Source organism: Mesitornis unicolor, unplaced genomic scaffold (assembly GCF_000695765.1).
Source record: "Mesitornis unicolor isolate BGI_N332 unplaced genomic scaffold, ASM69576v1 scaffold7272, whole genome shotgun sequence".
In the NCBI taxonomy this organism is placed as follows: Eukaryota; Metazoa; Chordata; class Aves; order Mesitornithiformes; family Mesitornithidae; genus Mesitornis; species Mesitornis unicolor.
The window spans coordinates 1-19,123 of NW_010169759.1; the positions used below are offsets into that span (position 1 = coordinate 1).

The 19,123-nt window shown below is 49.9% G+C and overlaps 1 protein-coding gene across 1 annotated transcript; it reads left to right on the top strand.

Moving 5' to 3' along the window:
• Window positions 1-3: 3 nt before the first annotated feature.
• Window positions 4-17,063, top strand: SNX19 (sorting nexin 19; the record flags this gene model as incomplete). Its single annotated transcript, XM_010179456.1, has 11 exons — window positions 4-858; window positions 1,096-1,234; window positions 1,945-2,045; window positions 2,203-2,322; window positions 2,616-2,746; window positions 3,795-3,891; window positions 4,177-4,363; window positions 6,122-6,251; window positions 15,537-15,721; window positions 16,224-16,311; window positions 16,966-17,063. Coding segments are annotated over 11 exons (2,131 nt in total), but the record flags the coding sequence as incomplete, so codon positions are not given.
• Between the last annotated feature and the right edge of the window lie 2,060 nt (window positions 17,064-19,123).

The following is a 19,123-nucleotide window of genomic DNA, read 5'->3' on the forward strand; positions in this document are numbered from 1 at the left end:
TGCAATGTCCTGCTGCCTGCTATCAAGAAGATGGCTGATCCCGACTGGATCAACCTGCTGCTTATTGGAGCTTTCTCCAAAAAGACCCGGGGAGTGAAGCTACCCCCTGCACCCCAGGTGCCTGATTCCTTGCCCTTCACGGTGCAGACGGACGCTGCCCCTGCTGGGCTGCCCCTCACCCCGAGGGCTGCGGAGGAGCCCGGGCGAGAGGCAGGGGCTGCTGGCGAGGATGGCGAGGACCCGGCGATGGGGCAGTGCCGCACAGAGGAGCCCTTCCTCTGCCTGCGAGCTCTGGGCTCCCTCTTCCCCTGTGAGGGTTTGGAGCTGGAGTCCCCCATGCCTGAGACAGGCCAGGACGTGGACCTGCTGGTGCCATCACCTGCAGGAGAGTTTCTTGATGAACCTCTCCAGGACACTCCTGCCGTGCCAGAGGGACCAGCCGCTTTTGAAGATGCCGTGGGGGACCTGGAGGAGGGCACTGCCACCAGCTCGGACACTGGCCTGCTTCCCACCTCCACTTTTGCACTGAGCTCCTGCCCTGACATCCAAATTGACCCGGTGGTTGAGAAGGAAGAGGAAAGCTCAGCTATCCCCAAGAAGCCCTCCTCACAGAGACCTTCCAGTCTGGGGAAAGATTTGGGGGTAGCAGAGGGCCCATCACAAAGCCCCCCAGACTCCGGGCAGACCCTGCCTCTGCTCTCATCCTCCCCAACGGCGTCCATCAGCACCTTCAGCTTCGAACCCCTCAGCAGCCCCGATGGGCCAGTGGTCATCCAGAACCTGCGGATAACCGGGACCATCACTGCCCGAGAGCACAGCGGGACTGGCTTCCACTCCTACACCCTCTACACCGTCAAGGTAAAGGCTCCTTGGGTCGCTTGGGGTTGGTTGAGTCTTGGTATCGTGTTTTCACCAGTGCCCCCAGTGAGGGATTTGTGTGCTGCGCAGTCCCAAGTTCTTCAGAAAGGGTCAATCTGAGGAGCTGCTGGGTGGGACCTCCGTGGGGTCTGGGGATTGTGGTGCCAGCAGGAACCACAACGCATCAGGATTGGTTTGGAGTCTGTAAGGATTATTGCTTGCTGCTTTCCTCCTCAGTATGAGACAGCCCTGGAGGGTGAGAGCGCAGGCAGCCTTCAGCAAATGGCTTATCACACCGTGAACCGCCGTCATCGCGAGTTCCTCAACCTCCAGATCAGACTGGAGGAGAAACCAGAGCTCCGCAAGTTCCTGAAAAGTCAGTGCCTGTATTTGCTTCCTGAGTAAATCCCTCTCACCCTAGTCCATACTCCTCCTCTGCTCTGAGCAGCTCTGGATGCTGGGCTGTTTGTGGTGCCCATGTCCTTGTTCTGTGCAGAGCTGGCTGAAGGAAAAATTGATTTCTTTTGGCAGCAATTTCCAGTGTTTGGAAACATCCCTGTTGTCGTTCAGGTCACATCACTTGCTTTTTTAGTTCTGTGCTTTACCAGTGAATTGAAGCACTGGTATCTGCAAGTGTCTTGATTGCGTATAAGAAAGCAGAGTAATATGTGCTGAACGCAAGCTTTTTTAACAAAGAAAGTGTTTCTTCTAATGCTGCTCACATAGAAAACTTCACTGAATTTAGCACGTGCCTACCTAATCCATTGGTTTTGGCAGATCTGGGGTTTTGACTGGAAAACTGCTTGCTTGAGATTTTTTTGGGCTCTTTGAGTGATCTAGAGTCTTTGTGCTAAAGGCTTTTGCTAAACCGGTGCTCTTGCTTCTTTAATATTAAAGGCGTGGATGATACAGTATCAGCAGAACACGAATTCATTATGGGCTTAAGGTCTGATTCAGCTGCCCTGGTTTGAGAGGCGTATTATCTTGGGCTGATGTGTGGTGGTAACCTTAAGCATGAGAACATTAAGATTTTAATACAATTGTTGCAGCTTTCTTGAGCTTTCCTGCCAGTTTTTTCCTTTGTAGATATCAAAGGCCCAAAGAAAGTGTTTCCTGATCTCCCGTTTGGAAACATGGACAGCGATAAAGTGGAAGCCAGAAAAACTCTGCTGGAATCTTTCTTGAAGGTGAGATATTTGCTTGTTGAGCCCCTGTGAGCTGGAAAGCAGTGCAGGCAGCTCTGTACTGACAGTGAAGCACATCACATCTCTTCCACCTGCACTTTACGTGATCAAGCTGGGAATTAGACTTGAAAAACACCTAAAGCTACATCTTTCCTTGCAGCAATTGTGCGCGATCCCCGAGATTGCAAACAGCGAGGAGGTGCAGGAGTTTCTGGCCCTGAACACTGATGCCAGGATTGCATTTGTCAAGAAGCCCTTCATTGTCTCCAGGATAGACAAGGTAGACAAGTGGGAAACTGGTTTTCTGAGCCACTTACAGCTGCACCTACACATGTGTCTTGGGCTTTGATGTCTACATGTCTGGCTGCTGCAGTAGTGGCCAAGAAACTCGAATGGTCTCTGTGTAGCTGGGCTCAGGTTGCCCAGGAAGCCGTAAAGCTAGGAAGAGTCAGAGCCCATCTTAAAGAACCAGGGGTTTTTAGTAGAAAACAGAGGGCAAGTCTGAAAGCTCTTAATTTGTGTTCAATGAATAAGAATGTATTCAAGAATTGATGGCACTGCTGGCTTTTGCAGATCGTTGTCAATGCCATCGTGGACACCTTGAAGACGGCGTTCCCCAGGTCAGAGCCCCAGAGCCCCACGGAGGATCTTAGCGAGTCTGAAGTGGATGGGAAATCTCAGACAGACGGGAAGAAGGCCAACAAGTAAGGGCTGCTTCAGCTTCCCCTAGCTGAATTACTTTCTCTTTCCCATGCTGAGCGAGGGTATTTGAGTCCCTCTTTGGCTAAAGGATTTTCCAGGAGTGCTCAGGTGTTCACAGAAGTTGGGTTTCTTCCTGAGGGAGCTGTGAGGTGCTGGCATTTGCCAACAAGATGTTGATCCTCCTGGAGAATTGCTTTTTAACCTTAAACACGTGCATGACATATATATGTGGTGAGTCACTGCAAAATGCAGCTATAACTTGTCTGCTTGAAGGTTTACTCACTCTGCCATGTGTTTAGCACAGTGGCCTGTCACCTTGCCCAGCAGACGTTTGTGTGTTGATTTAGGTGTAGAGTTTAAGGTCATTGTGTGTATATTGCTCACCAAGTGTTTATTTGGTGTTACTGGGAATTACAAGCCCCATTGTGTTCATCAGTGATTCTTCCTCTACGGAAAAGTATGCGGCGTTTTTCTGGAAAAGTGATGTTTTGCTAGAAAAAGCTGCTTTGGACAAAAAGACAAACCGTAAATGTACAAATTTTGAAACATCTTGGCTGAAAAGAACAGTCCCTCCTGATAAACAGGCTATTTTACAATTTGTCCCTCAATCCCAAGTGCCCTTTCATATTCTCCTTTCTCTGTGTGTGTGTTTATAAGTGGATTTCACAATCCCGCTGAGCTTGTTTCACCTCGGAGGCTCTTCTGAATGCTTGCTTGTGTCTGCTTGTGCCTCACTGAACAGAAATGTAATCGTGTATGTAACATACCTGCTGAAGAAGGTTTATGTATGTGATGGATGCTGGAAAGCCTCTGCTAGGCCTATGTATGGTTGAGAAAATGAACTTTAATGCTTTTGTCGTATGGTTTTCCTGCCACACCTCAGTTATCCTGGGGGCAGATGCCTTTTTGAACCACTTTAGGTCTAATCAGACTTCATAGCTTGGCCGTGGCACTGGACAAAGCTGGTCCAGGTCCTTGGCTGAGGCTGGGAAACTCATCGCTCACAGCTTGCAGTGAAAACCCTGACCCTGCCTTGTCTCTCCTCTTCAGGTCCAGGCTGAGGTTCTCCTCCAGTAAAATCGCTCCAGTGCTGAGTGCGAGTGAAACACAGGACAGGATCGTGTACTCCATCAGGGAGGGCAGCGCTGTAAGTTCAGATCCCTCTTGCAATCCTTTCATCAGCCTAATCATTGCCTTGTTTGGGTGCTGGCTTGGGATAATCCAGGGTGCAAGGGGGTTGTGGCTGCTGCAGCCTTGTTCCTGCATGCCTGGTCTTTGCAGAAAGGCAATAAACAGCCCTAGTTGTGCTGTTGGCCGCAGCACGGTGCAAACCAGGTGGTGGGAGGCTGCGTAGTGGAAATTATGCGTATTTGTTCAACTCTGGCTGTGTGCAGCTCACCGCTGTGTTGCTAATACACTGCTGCTTTCACAGGTCTCTGGCACCCTGTCGCTGGCTGCTATGGAGTCCTTCATCCAGAAGCAGGAGAAGCTGCTGGAGGCAGTCCCCAGCAAAGCTGCTGAAGGCGAGAGAGGCAGAGAAGCAAAGGAAAGCTCCATGCAAGAAGATACAGATGGGCTGGGCACGTCGGAGCAGGGGGCACATTCGGACACAGACTCTGGTGAGCTTAGCGCCTCTGTTAGTGCTTCACCCATCTCCCTTGGTACTGTAACAGCTCCAATGTCTGCAAGCTCAGCTGGCAAGGTCTTCGGTATAATAATCTGGTCTCCTACGTGTTGCACCTTGATTAAAGGGAAGGCAAACTGAGTTTTTCCAGTCCTGTTTGGTGATTGCTCCAGTTCTTACTGCTAGTGGAAGCAAATTGGGTCTCGGCTCAGTTGTGTCACTGTAGCTCTTCACCGTGGTGTGCTCAGTACAGTTACTGCAGAAATAAGTTTCTGAAGGACTGTTTAAACTGCCAGTGTTGTGAAATAAAGCTCCTAGAAACTGAAAAATGGCCAAATTCCAGTTTCTTGGTTGTCTCAAGTTAGCCTTGATATGTCTGTGCACTATAAAAGGACCTTCTGAGATCCGGTAAAGTTTGGATAGGTTTGGTGGGAATAGCAAATATGCAATCCCAGTTCAAGGAATTAAGTTCTCTTTCTGATTATAGATCCTTCCTCCTATCAGAGCAATTACAAAATTATCCCGAACATGAGCAAAAAGTATGTTCTCTAATCTTTTTCTCGGAATAGCTGTGCTGTATCGGCTTGGACTTCCCAAAAATTTCACTCCAGCGGTTCAAGTTTGGCAAGCTCTGACTGAAAGCACGTGCTTGTGACAGGATGGGTCTGGTGCTCTGAAATTGAGCCTGTGCTACCAGCTTTGTCTATAATCTTTGATCACGTGCCCGTGGTTGGTTTGGGGCTGCTGGGGAGCAGGACTGGAATCGGAGGCTGGTGCTCTGCGCAAAAGATACAGGCAGGCCAAATTTACTGAATTCTTAAGGAAATTTAATGTGAATAATGTCAAGTGCCTGCAGGTCTGTGATGCTTCAGAGCCGAGACAGGGCAGACTGGTCTGGCGGGGCAAGGGGAATGAACGTCTGAGGAGCAGCTGGCTGAAAAGGGAACCGGTGTCCGTATCTGCTCACTGGGTGACTTCTCGGAAGATGTTGGCCAGCAGCTCTCTGAGGAAGGGGACTTGGATGCTATGGGTATAAACAAAGCTTGCCTGCGATGCTTTTTGTATGAGATTATGGTGAAGCTAAACAGCCTGCTCTGGTTATTGCACAGGGAAGTCATGTCTCAAAGGGCAAAGCAAGCCAAGAGTAGCCTATGCATGGCCCAGAGCAAGAGGTGCCAAATGCACTCACATGCCCTGTCTTTTCGGAGTGAAGTGGCCTGGAGTTAATTAGCCCAGCTCATCTGCACCAGGGAGAGGAAGAGGAGTGTGTCACCACGGATACGTGGGGCTGTGTGTGGGTGGTTGTTTCAACCGATGTTATCTGGTTTATCCAGATGTGGTTCATCCTTCTTCCTGCCACACGATGGCAGCCTGCAGACACCAACCGGAGTCTTGTGCCTGCAAAACTGCACCTTGGAAGCTGGGAGAGATTTGGTGATGACGAGGAAAATAGTCCTCAGCAATGTACCTTTCTCCTGGCTACCGTCACTGGCTGCTTTCTCACCTGGTTTGGGCATGCTGCTATCTCTGTGCGTGGGCTGGGGTTTGATAATCCCTCGGCTTAACCGAGAAGGAACTGAGCACTTGGAGCAGTCACATTCTGGTCTGATGCACCCCTTGGTAGGGAAGTTGAGGATGAGAGTGGATATAACAGTGATCAGAGCAGGAGCCTGGGATGGTCTGCAGGCTGGCTGAGCCACAGCAGGGCATCTGCACTGACTTCTTCATCTAACCCTCCTCTTCCTCCTGGCAGACTCGGAGACGGCTTTGGCTGACTTGGCCCTGGACGTGCTTCGTCTGCTGCTGGTGGATCATTGGAGCTGGTTGTGCACCGAGAACATCCAGAAGGTCTTCCAGCTGTTTTTTGGGACCCTTGTTCAAAGGTAAGGCCTCAGCGACCAACCTCACAGCTCTGTGAGATGGAGCTACAGTCTAAAATAGAGCTCTTGCCTGAATGCAGATAAATGCTTTCCATCACATCAGAGTTTTGTAAAGAAGGAGTCTGGCCTTTCCTGGCCTCCTGGTCTCTCACTACACAGGGGCTCAGCTTGTTCTTTGTGCAAAAGGAGAATAAACAGGCACAGGGAACAGTGACTTGTCAAGTAACGGCTCGGAGCGTGGCCTCCCAGGGCCTTTGCTCTCACCGATGCACCCCTCTCTGGTCTGCGGTGGGCCAGTTGTGCCTGTGCCTTGGGCAGGGACCCACAGATGTACTAGGAAAAGATTTCCTTTCCAGCTGGTATGTACTTGCCAAGCTTTTCTGAGGCCATTGCCTTTGTGTGGTAAGGCACCAGGCCAAGACACACAAACAGAGAGCATTTCTGTTTTCTTGTGTCGGTTGGTGACTATCACTAGCTAAGGATATGGTCACATAGAATAAAAGAAAAGCCTTCCCGGAAGGACTTTGGCTAGGGCGAGCCTCGGAGCAGTGCTTTTCTCACTCCTGTGCCCTTTCTTCTCCCGCAGGCATTCAAAACCGGTGTCAGAATATGCAGGGCAGCACATTATAACCGAGCAGGTAATTTAAGATGCCCTCAGCAGAGGCTGCCAGAGCGCTTTGAGGTCAGGGGCTGCTGGCCATCGCTCCTGAGACTGTTTCCTTGGGTAGGAGAAGGTGGGTGTTGCTCCCGTTTCTCCAAAACGGGCTCTGGTCTCTTGAGGAATGAGCTGGAACCCAATCCTGGTGTGTAAGCACAGAGGTATGAGGGCTTGACTATGCACATCATCACCTCCTAATAAGCTGCGTCCCGGTCACCCGGGGAGCCTGCGGCACCGCCACGTGGCATCGGTATTTTCCACTAGAGAAGCTGTCGTACACACAGCACATGCCTGGCTCTGGGCGGTGGAGGAGCACAACTTGTGGAGCAACGTGAGGGTGAATGTGTTTGTAGATGTTTCGCTTCGACAGGAGTGTTAGGATGGAGATTCTCCAGTCCCAAATCCAGGGTGGCAAGTTTTAGTGATCCTGGAGGGCTGGGGCTAAGCAGGATAGTGGAAACAGGGACATAGTGTGAATTTGGTGGCATTTCTCTTCCAGTTCAGTATTTGCAAGGTGAACACTGTTTGACCGGATCTGGCACAGCCATGGCACTGGGGTTCTGGCCGGGATTGCATCTAGGTACCCTTTACAGGTGGAAAAAATACCAGAAGCTGTTCTGGGAGCGTGTGTTATTCAAGGCATCGTTGCTCACACATGGGGTAGCAAGTGGGCACACATCCTGTCTCTAACTATTGCTGGTCACAAAATATGAGAAGAATCATCCCTTCGCAAGATGATGTCCTTCTCTGTTCATGTAAGCGCAGAAAATCAACAGAAAAACACCAAGAATAAGGTCCAGCTTTTAAAGAGAGCCAATCCCCCTCTCATCTGGGGACTTTCTCCCTTGGGCTTGCATTGCCCTCAGCATCCCCTGTGGTGGCTTTGAGCAGCCACTGCCTTTCTCTGCATGGAGCATCCCACCACACTCCTCTTTCTCCTTTTCTCCGAGGCTGAAATAGCTGGAGCCAGGCACTATCCGTCTCCCCTGACTGTCAGCTTGATGGCAGCCGGGCAGAGGGAGGCTGTATGACCGAAAAAGGTATTGTTAAGTAAAAGAGAGGCCGTGTGTGCAAGCCCGCATCTGTGTGGTGCTCATCCCGTTATGTAACAGGGAATGATCCTTTTTTGGAGCCCAAAGGAGAGGTGGAGGGGCCGGGAGCGTCGCTGGGAGCGGAGACGACCCCGGGGCTGAGGATTGCTTCCAGCAGCCTCTCCACACGCTGGGTCTGTGCCTGTAAACAAACCCTCTGCCCTGCTCAGGCTCTCTACCCCTGTCCTGTCCAGCTGTTGCTTCCCTCCCATGGGCTGGAAACGCAGATTTCCTCTTTCCTGGGGAGGCTGCAACAGGGACTTGTGTGCAGTGGAGAGTAGATGGGGCTATTCTGGGCTCTGGGGGTGTTTGGTGGAAGAGCTAAAAAGCATTTGGAGAAGCCATGTGCTTTTTAGGGCCTTGTGAGTCAAAGTGGTGTTAATAACACAAGGCAAGCATGCAAACCACGCCGTGGCTGTGACCCCGTGGTCTGTCCCCAATGGCACCATGGTCACTAGGTCTGCCAGTGCCATGATGAGCTGGGGACCCAGCAGAGTGCCAGGATCCCGGGGATGACCTGGGAGGATTTGAGATGCAGATCCAGGTCTCTAAGCTTTTCCTAGCTCCTTCCCATGCACCACAAAGCTGTGGCAGTGCAAACCATCGAGCAGAGGGAAGGTGTCTCATCACACCCTGGCTGTCTGCACCCTGTAACCTGAGCAGATCCGGGGTGCAGAGTCCGTGCTGGGCTTATATACACAGTGTGTATATAAGGGAGTGTGTAAAACCACGCGGGCAGCTTTGATGGTGTCGTGTTCCACTGAGCACGAGTTAAAATAAATGCAAAGCATCCCTGCCTTGCCCTCAGCTGAGCACCGCTCAGATTGCTGTTTGCTGTGGGTCACTGGTGCTCCTCCAGGCTTTGTCACCTGGCAGAGCAGGAGGATTTGGGGAGGTGATGTTGCAGCTTGAGATGTAGATGGAGAGCTGGGGATGCTTTGAGACTGATTATAGGTGACAGGCTTTGATGAGAGCAGTTTCTTTGCAAGTTCTTCTAACTCTGGTTGCCCAGGGGTCTGACAAGCTTTGCCGTGTTTTCCTTGTGGGGTTTTCTCCCTTGAGCTGATTCTCCCAAGGTTTCAGCCACTGCTGGACTAGCATGGGAAAGGAAGGCCCATCTAAAGTGAGATCCACCCTTGAGGCGTGCACAGAGGCACCATAGTCCTGATCCTATCAGCAGTAGGTCTGGAGCATCTGAATTCTTGTTGCAGCCTGGATTTTGGCAGAGGGTTCAGCCTGTTAGGGTTTGGATACACAGTTTGAAGAGCAAATGGTCTAAAGAGCAAATGCCTTGACACAAAATGCCTTTGCTCACATATGGAAATGATCTGGTCAACGTATGGCTACGGCACATGGAAGAAGCCGATGTGGGTACAGGGTGCAGGTTGCTCCAGGGTGGGTACAGCTGCTGTGAATGGTGCTGCAGCCTGTGCAGGCAGCTGGAGCTGCCTGGATTATTCCAGATTTTGTCCTTTCCAATGCTGCCCTGCATATTCAGTACACTTCTGATGGGAGATGCAAGGCTGGAGGGAGCAGGATGTGTATCCATGGCCCCTGAAGCGGTCTCAGCGAGTGTTGTCCCTTCAGCAGGGATGCAACACAGCGCCCGATCATCACAACAGATGGGTTTGGGTGGGCTGCTGCTGGGGGTTACCCCCATGCACAACCCCAGGCTGCACTTTCCCTTCTTGCTCCCCTCTTGGTTTTGGGGCTCCATGCCGGCTCCTGTCGATGTCAAACCAGGTGTCATGGGCACTTGTGCAACGGCTGTGTGAGTCCAGGAGCTCGTCGCTTCAGGGAGCTGCTTGCTGCCTGTGGGTGGGTGTTTTTCCTGCTTTTTCTCTTCTTTCTGCCTTGATCTCTGTGCCAACAGACCTGGCAAAAGCAAAGACCTTTGGCAGCCTCCTTGATCCTCTTGACTTGAAAGTGCCACCGGCGTCTGATGTTGCGTGACCCTCTTCAATGTCCCTGAGTAAACCAGCCAAGCACCTGCAGCCTTGGGTGTGCTGGGAACACAGTGGCCATGGGCAAGTGATCCTGCCCAGTAGTGGCCATGTCTGATAGCCAAGACAGTGATCCAGACCTTACCACGGTGCTGGGTTATACTGGGACATCAGCACAAAGCTGCGTGTCGCTGTCCTGGGGTAGGATGTGGCTGTGCATCCATTTGCAACAACAGTTTGCACACAGGGGAGCCAACCTCATGGCATCTTCCTCCCCATGTCTGGATTTGGCTATTGGTATTGTGGCCTTAAGGAGCAGGAAAAATCGTGGGTCTGTGGTATGTCAGCGAAAGCGATCTTCAGGACTGCGTGTGTCTTCGTGTGTGTACGCAAAGTAAATAAAAATCCACTTGGAAACGGGCCTCGATTCAGTTGTCTCCAAACACCTGGAAATTTTGGATCTGGCTTTGAATCTCTGTCCCAACCGGGATTTTTTCTGCCTTTTCTAGAAGCAGCGTCCTTCCAAAAACAGCCGCTAGAATGAAGCAAGCGCTCTGTGCTCTGATAACAATTGCAACATTATTTTAACTGCATCTCTCTCCTTTCCTTTGACTCCGTTTCAGCACTGAGATGCATGCCAACGTTTCCCCCAGATTTAAAATAAAAACACCAAAACCCAAACCTTACAACTTCCTATTTCAAATAGAAGAGACAAAGAAGAAAAGGACTGAGAGGAAACAAAGTCTCCATTGGAAATAAAGAAGTTTTCCCTGGCTGGGGAAGGGTTAATGGTGTTTTTATGTATTTTGATGCTGAAGTGGGCTAATGAAGCAATCTGCTCTGAGCAGGACCTGGCTGAGACAGCCTGGCCTCTCCCTGGGGCACCGCTGAGAGCTTAATTGGCTCAATAAATACTTGATGAAGATGTTATCGAAAGCCGAGATGCTTTGTTAAAAAGCGAGGGGGTTTTTGGGATGGTTTCTTTTAATCACACGTAGCTTTCTCCCCCTTTTCCGAACCCCGTGGCGCAGGGAGATATGAGAAAAGCTAAAAACGACAGCGAAGCAGCTGGATTAAATGGGAGCAGAGATGATGTTAGAGCTGTTAGAGTGTGTTTATATGATTTCTTTCTGCAGCAGGTGGTTTTTGGAAGGAGCAGCGCAGAGAGGTACCCCAAATCCCAACAGTGAGCTGTCGTTTTGTGCCTGCAAGCAGTAAGAAATGATCTTAAACGCGAGTAAAACACCCACTTCTCTCAGGACTTCTCCCAGCTCCACCTCTCAATGCTTGGGTCAGGCAAGTAGGAAAAAATCCCACTCCCCTAAAATGTGTTGGCGTGGGGAAGTCTCATCAATGCACGTGGGATGCAAACGCTACCGATGTAAAATGCTCACAGCTTGGTTTTTTTCCTTGCTCCTTTCAGTGCATCTGCTCTCAGCGGCGCTGTTTTCGGGAGGTGCGAGGCTGGCAAGACACTCTGTTCGAGGGGAAGGCACCGGGCCACGGGGCCGCTGCCTCACTGGTCAAACACTTCATTACCGTGTGCTCGGGCAGGGGTTCAGGACGTGTTGTTCACCCCATATACAACTGTAAATGTTTTATGGGGCAGCGGGAGAGGAACATTTCCAGTAAGGCGAGAAGGATAGTTTACTTTTTGCGTGTGTGTCTTTGGCCAGAAATTTCAAAGGGCTCGGGATGCTTCGTGCTCTTTGATTTATGGAGGGCTTTGGGGGTACATTTTTCTCCTTTTCTTTCCTGTTTCCTTCCTTTTCGAGGGGTTTTGTGGAGGCCTGGACAAGTGTGGGTTTGCTTTGAAGGTGTTTGAGCGGTCGCTGCAGATGTTGCTGCTGGAGAAGGTGGCTGTGGGTTCAAGTAGCAGGTGCTAAAAGCCGAGCCTGGGGGCGAAAGCTTTGCCTTTGTGTTTTTCCATTCTTATAACTTGTGCCCACTGCAGCTGTTTGTTGGGTTTTACAAGCTCTGCTCTGAAATGTTTTACCATCAGAGCACGGAAATGTTGCTCTTGCTGAGCCCTCCAGTTAAGGATATTCTTGTGGCTTGAGGCACAGTTTGGGGAGGAATTTGGGGGACAAGTGCCGCAAAGGGAGGGATGGTCTGGTGATTTAAGTACCAGCTTTTCTTGATTTCATAAGGTTCAGATGCTCGAATGCCTTCTGTGTTTCCAGATGTTGCCTTTCTCTTACATCTTTTTCACGACTTTGGTCTCACGGGCCTTTTTTGAGCTGGACGTGCTACTGTTACGTATATTTATATAGAGCTGGTTGTATTTATACAGCTAAAGCAGACTAGAAGAGGCTTTCTCATCTTTGTCTACTTCCTAACTGAGCTCCACTTGGTCTAAATCCTTAAAACCCCCAATTCTGGGGCGATGACAATTGCTGTTGCTTCAGATTTTCATTACAATCAGCGCATTTAACTCAACCATTCCTTGACTCAAGAGAACTTGAACTCTTATCCTAACCTTGATGGACAAGAAAAGCAGAGGTTTGCAAGCTTCTAGCATCTGTGTGTAAATTTGGAGAGCACCATAGCTTTTTGTCCATTCTTGCCTGATTTTCTTTCCCAGATTAAGCAAATCCAACCCATCCAACCTTTACTTGCTGAGCTGAGCTCTCTCTATCTGCAGGTAAACCCTTTGGGTTGTCCATCTGAGTGCATCCAGCTCACAGGAGCCAGGTAACACCACCTCCATACCCTGTATTTTACCTGCTTCTCATTTTTAATCTGTTTTTACCATATTCTGCTCCATCTTAGCAGCCCTCATTGCTTGTAGGTGCCAAAGGATGGCCAAGGTATGTAACCCCCAGGCCTTGTTTCTCATTCCCAGGGCATTTCTGCCGTTCCCATCTTAATGGAGCCCCTTCAGCTGACCTTGGAGTTCCAGCTTAAGCCGTGGCATTAAATCAGCTCTTTTTTAGCAGCCATTTCATTCCTCCATCAGCAGCTATTTCAAACAGAGGACCCTTACAGCATGGGCAAGTTATGCACCTCCAGACTAACGTCCAGAGCTTCTGTGTCGTTGCATTGGGCTTTATCGAAGCATTTGAACGTCTGAGCCCAGGAGGTCATTTTCTATCTATTTCTGGTCTCAGCTGAAGCGTAAAGAGATGGTTCAGTGCTGGGTTTGTTTTTCTTTCTTTCTTATTAAGGCTATTTCTTCACCAAATAGCAGAATGGAAATAGTAACTCATCGGCCATCCAAACTCAAAAATAAAATGGGTCTATTTGTGATTCTTGCTGGGTTTATTTCTACCTGGGAGAAGGCTTTTAGCACATGGCTCTCAGATGCTTAGTCCTTTAATAGTACGAAAAACCATCTATGATCTCCTGGCAAAGGTCAGCGTTGGACCAGCACATATTTGGAGTTCTTGTGCACAGTGACTTCAGTTTTCCTTCCATTTGCACCCAGATTTGCTGCTGCTTTCCTCTTTCTTGTCCCCTTTCCTAATTTCTCCTTTATTTTTGTATGCCCCATGGTTTTGGGTGCCTCTTGCCCATTTCTTAGCCATGATGATCCTCCGAGCACCATGCGATGGGGCAAGTTGGCCTCTTCTCAGGAGCTGTAGCAGGCATCAGGTAGGGCAAAACCAATGGAGCCGTCCTCAGATCTTGCCCTTTGCTTCCCAAAGTGGAAGATGGGAGCTACCAGACCAAGGAAAACTAAAAAAATCCATCAAAGGGGTTTTGCAGCTGTGGGAACCAGGAGCCGTAAGCACTTGCGTTACGGCGATGCGTGCACACGTAATCAGGTTTATGGGTGCTGCTGCCTGGTTCTGGTGGCTTTATGGAAAGAAATGAGGTTGTTTGTACGGATCCTTGCAGCGTTCGTCAGCTCTCGGCCCACTCAGGAGCTGTGTGGAAACGTGGGCTGTCTTCTCTTAAGCTCGGCTTTCGCTCTGCCCGCTATTTGCTTGGGCTTTTTTTGCTATTTTCAGAGCATTCCTAAGAAAAAGCAAGCTCGTTCTTGGCTTTCTGCAACCTTTTAAAGGATGCCGAGTGACTGAGTGACTGTCGCTGAGATGAATTTCAAGTCTGATTGATCTCCCTGGATGCCGGGTTGTGCTGTTTGCAGCTCTGTCCCCAAGTCTCTGAACTTCTGTTGCTTGCTCAATGTTTTCTCAATTAGCAAAGCAGGTTGTATAAGAAAACATGTTAATGAAAAACCATGTTAATGAAAGCTCTCGCCCCTAGAGGAGCCACAGTTTAACACTTTAATTTGGCTGGGGATGGCTGGAGGGTTTAATAGGATCCAGAGTGTTCAACTCTACCGATGGCTGGAGATAAAAACCCTTTTAAGCAATTGTGTTGCAAACAAGGCCTTTTCCCAGGCAAGTCGGCTGCTGTGACATTTTGTCCTCTAAGACAGGCAGAAGCTTCCCTTTGGGTCTCTGCTACAATCTTGTAGCGACATCACTGCTCCAGGTCCCTGTAAGTACTCCGTGCTCCAGCAAGACCTTGCCTTGAGACATAACAAGCGTTACTTCTGCACCAAGTCTTGTTTTCAGGTTTCTGAATGGCGTTTGCTCTTGCAGCTGGCATTTCCTAGGTGCGCATCCTTAAAGACCTGCAGCTAAACATCCCATTTCACGCTGAAGAAGCGAGCATCACGTTGAAGCCCAGGCCCCGTGGATGTCTACCTGCCGTTCCTTTGCCCCTGGTTACCTTAAGGTGCTGCTATTCCCAGCTCTCCACTTGCGTGGCGAAAAGACGCCCTTGGCGCGAATGCCTCGCCTGAGAAGAATGCAGACAGTCTGGCAGAGCGCAGGTTAAATAAAGTTTGCCTTGGCACAGCCCATGCTCTTGGATGTACTGTGAGCTGCCGGGGCGTAGTGGTGACGGAATTGCAAGCACGAACGCCAGCTGCCAAGAGGCATGGGTCTCCTGGCCCTGCTTGCGGACTCCTCTGCTCTTGGGACTCTTCAAGTACTGGCAAAATCACAAGCCTTCTCCCTACCCCAGCTCCTCTCTTTCCTCCAGAGCCTCTGGCTCATCAGGCCATCGCTGGTGATGCTGCGCTGCCAGATCGATGGGGACCTTGCTGTTGGCCTCGGTGGCCAACTGAGGGGGGAAGATTTTAGGCAGTGGTGAGGTTTGTCTGACATCTGCGACTTTTGCTCTTGCACGGGGAAGTGATTTCACGTCTGGGAAGGAGGGTCCTCATGATTTAGAAACTTTCCCTGGCCAGCACTTGGGTGGTGTGGACACATCTTACGCCGTGCAGGCTGTAAACGTGGAGCAGCATTGCCGTGTCCTTAGGATTTGCAGGTTGTTACCGTACAAAGGGCACAGTCTTGGCCCGGCAGGAGGGCTGACCTGCAGTTTTGTTGACAGGTGCCAATCCTTCCTTTTAATAGATGTGCAGCGCAAGGTTTTGGATGGGAACAGTGATTATTTCATTGGTTGCCACTCCGCTAATTAATACTTGTGAAAACGTTTAACATACAGACTTGGAAACTGCATTTTAACTTACCCTGCAAGCTGATTTTCTCCTCCAGCGCCTCTGATGGGCAAAAAACTCCTGAGTTGCTCCCAAACTTGACTTTTCCTGGCCTTTCTCTCTCTCTCCCTGTGCCCACAGATGGCTGGAAGTCCAGATGGTGAACCTGACCTGCACCCAGCGCTGGGTCCAGTACCTCCAGTTGCTGCAGGAGTCCATCTGGCCTGGAGGAGTTTTACCAGCAGTTCCTAAACCAGCCAGGACAGAGGAACAGAAGAGAGCAGCAGCAGAGCAGGCCCTGCAGAGCCTGATGGGGCTCTTGCCCAGTAAGTGTGCCCCAGAGGTGTCAGCTGCCCTCAGAGGAGGTGGGGCTCAGGAAAGCCGGTGCCATGCTGTGCTCCAAAGGGGAGAGTCCTAAGGCAAAGCCTTTGGCTTCTTGCTCTAAAGAGTGGCTTTACCACTGGCCTGGAAGCATGAGCCCAGCTGCACTGGATTTCCCTCTCTTGAAGTTTAACATGGGGACCTTTGGCATTAAAGCAGCTGCTGCCTAATCCATGTGAGTGCAGCCTGAACTTTTAACTCCTTGCTGCGGAGTAAGGGGCCCTTGCTATCCTTTGGGGATGAAAAAGTGCTACCAGTGTACGTCCTTCCAGGCTGGGATGCTTTTCTGGCATTCGGTCCTGTCCCTGGCTGTTTTCTGCCATGGTAATGAGATGCCTCAAGCTCAGAGCGCTATCACAAAATTTGGCATCCACCAGCAGAAGACTGACCCTGTTTTACTCCCATGGGCATGTGCTATTCCTAAAGCTTTGTCTCTGATGTTGACAGATGTGATCCAAGAAATCCTTGGAGCCAGTAAATGTCGGATGAGCTGGAACCTGGTACTGGAGTCCCTGGGCCAGCCTGTGATAAACAGGTACGTGGATTAGAGTCTCTTTACCCTCATAGCCTTTACAGTGGGTTCTGAAAGCTATCCTCAGGGCTTCGCCATGCAATTCATGCCGCCAGCTCCTTGGCACAGAGGATCTCTTGCCAATTATCCTAGACTTACACTATCAAAGGGCATCTGGCTTGCTTATTATGCAAGTGCATGTCTAGGACCTCGGTCTGGCTGGAGATGATCGAGTCTTGTTAATTATGTTGTTGGGCCTGCTTAGTTTGTGGATGTCAGGGGACTGTCAGAGGAAACAAGACCAAATCCTGCTTTAGTTTGTTGTTTTTAGAAGAGCTTAGGGAGCTGCATGTATGTGTAGATAGTGTTTTCCTGTATACCCATCGCTGTGCATTTGGAAAGCAATGCTTCTGTGATTTGCTGCAGAGAAATGATGTGTACCTCACTCCAGGAGATGCATTTTTTCTGTGTTGCTCAGCAGCTTCAAGCACCCACTGGTTCCAGGAGTGGGAAAAAGCCTCAACCATCCCCTAAACCATTTCTTTTAGGGTATGAGATCTGTTATCTTTCCCCTGATGGCAGTCAGAATACATCTTCCTTGCGTGAGCTTTGGCTTCTGCATGTCTGGAGCTGTCTTGTGCCCTGACCAGCCTAAGCTTTGTCTTCTTTCCAATTCAGGCACCTGGTCTTCTGCCTCTTGGACATTCTGCTGGACTTCTTGGTTCTGAAGGGCTCCAGCGATGCGCTCGAGACTGCAGCTGTTGCACCATCTGCCTGTAGTGGCGTTTCAGCACATTAACCAGGGCTGGTGTAGCCAGCAGTGGAGGAGAAAAGCAGCCACAGGCATGGGATGATTTGATTTTCAGTGTTTACTGAACATGTCTGGGAGCTCCTTGTAAAGAATTTTTCCAGCCAGTGCTAAACGAGGCTGCTTCCAGGCTTTTCTGTTTTGGCTGGGTGATGGATTAAACCCAGCGTCAGGGGCTGAAGATGCTTTTCTGCTCCGTAGCATCTGTTCTGACCTGATGGAAAGCCTGGAATGAAGATGCCTGACCTCTTCCGAGCTGGACGGATAGCAGGATGCAATTCGGGTAGACTGTGGTCCTGGAAAAGCGAACTGTCACCAGGCAAAAGAGGAATGGTAGCTTTTAGGATTATCTTGTATTTTGCCTGCTCAGTCTTAGTCCCAGAGGCTGTCAACTGGAAGACACAAGAGGAAAAGCACTGGAGAGTGACACACAGTGAGTAAATCAGCTCCCACACAAGCTCTGGAAGAGGAGTGAGCACCTCCAGGGGAAATACTGGACAGTTAGACCACAGCAATGGGCTTGTGAGCACCACCATAGCCCTGTTGTTGATTGCTGTATCGCCATGCTTTGGTTTGCTGTGCCTGCTGTGATAACAGCTGTGTGCAGTGGGAAAGCTCGTCAGGCCATGATGTCCAGTGCCACCCAGCACAGAGCGGCACGTCCATCTGACAGCTGCTTTCCCGGGTCAGCCAAGACTTGAGTGGCTTTGCAAGCTTACACTGCCCAGCTGTCAGGTTTGTGACAGCACAAACGGACATAGAGAATACGGACACGGAGATTATGCACCAACAGATGAATCTAGTGATCGTTTCTGGTGTATTTCCTGGCAGAAACAAGACCTGACCAGTGCTGGACTTTGCTGAGCAAGGGGATGCTGCTCCTGGTGTTATCTACAGATGAAAGCACTTAGAAGAAGAGACTCTGCAAGAGGAAAGCATGCAGGATCATGGCTATTTTCCATGTAACAGGACCAAACGGTGCATTTCACGTAGCCTGCTGTTTGTTGGAGCTGGATATTCTCTGTCATGTTTGGAGAGAAAGTGCTGTAACTCCAACGTGCACTACTGGAAGCAAGTTCTGCTCTTTCCAGAGGCTTAATAATGGACACACAGTGGTGTGTGCTGCTTTGTGTTTCTGTTGTGTGTGTGTGTTGTGTGTAAATACAGGGAAGTAGCAGTGCACTGCCAGCAAGTATGTTTTTTAGGGAGCTCTAAGGACATCCCAAAACTAGGCAGAATCCAGTGTAATGAAGCAAAGCACTTTTGCATCCCTTATCAGAGCTGTTTCACAGCAGTGGCACTTCTGAGATGCTCCACATGGGATAATCCCAAATGGCCAAGCAGCAGGTTGGGAAGCAGGACTCCCATATATCCTTAAGCACAATACTTGCTTGGAGCAGCTGCTTCACTGCCAGGCTCCCATTTCCCTTATTTTTCCTGCTTTTTCCATTTACTGCATCACTGTCCTGAGGAGTGGGAGAAGGGCCCTTGCAGCCTGCAAGATCTTTATTTGAATCTCCAGAAGCCCCTTTCCTTTCCTAGAGCAAATAAAACAGCAGCGTTGCTGTACCCTTTCTCATGCTCTCACGGGCGAGGCTTCATATTCCCATTTTCTCCTTCGTGGATCTCAGTCCATTTTCAAGCCAAGGTGAAGCTGCCCAGGAACAGCGTAGGAACAAGCAGCCCCTCTCTGTATCTTCTTGGTAAGGAATACAAAGTCCTATAAAAGTTCAGCTTTTTTCCAATGCCAGTTCTTTCCCTTGCTGTGATGTTTGGATTAAATTGAGCACGATGGTGGCAAAGGCAAACTTCTGCATTCAGGTAGGCTGAAAGTTTCTTTCCATTGGATTAAGACTAGAAACACCGCTTCGGTAAAACAAACAAGGCCAATAAAACAACTTTCACTCACTCTGTGTGTGTAATACTCCCAGCAAGCTCCCTTTTTCTGCAGGGATTTGTATCAAAGGTTTCAGCCATCTCTTACTAAAGGGAAGGTGTTGAGAGCAACCAAATTTGATCTCGAGACAA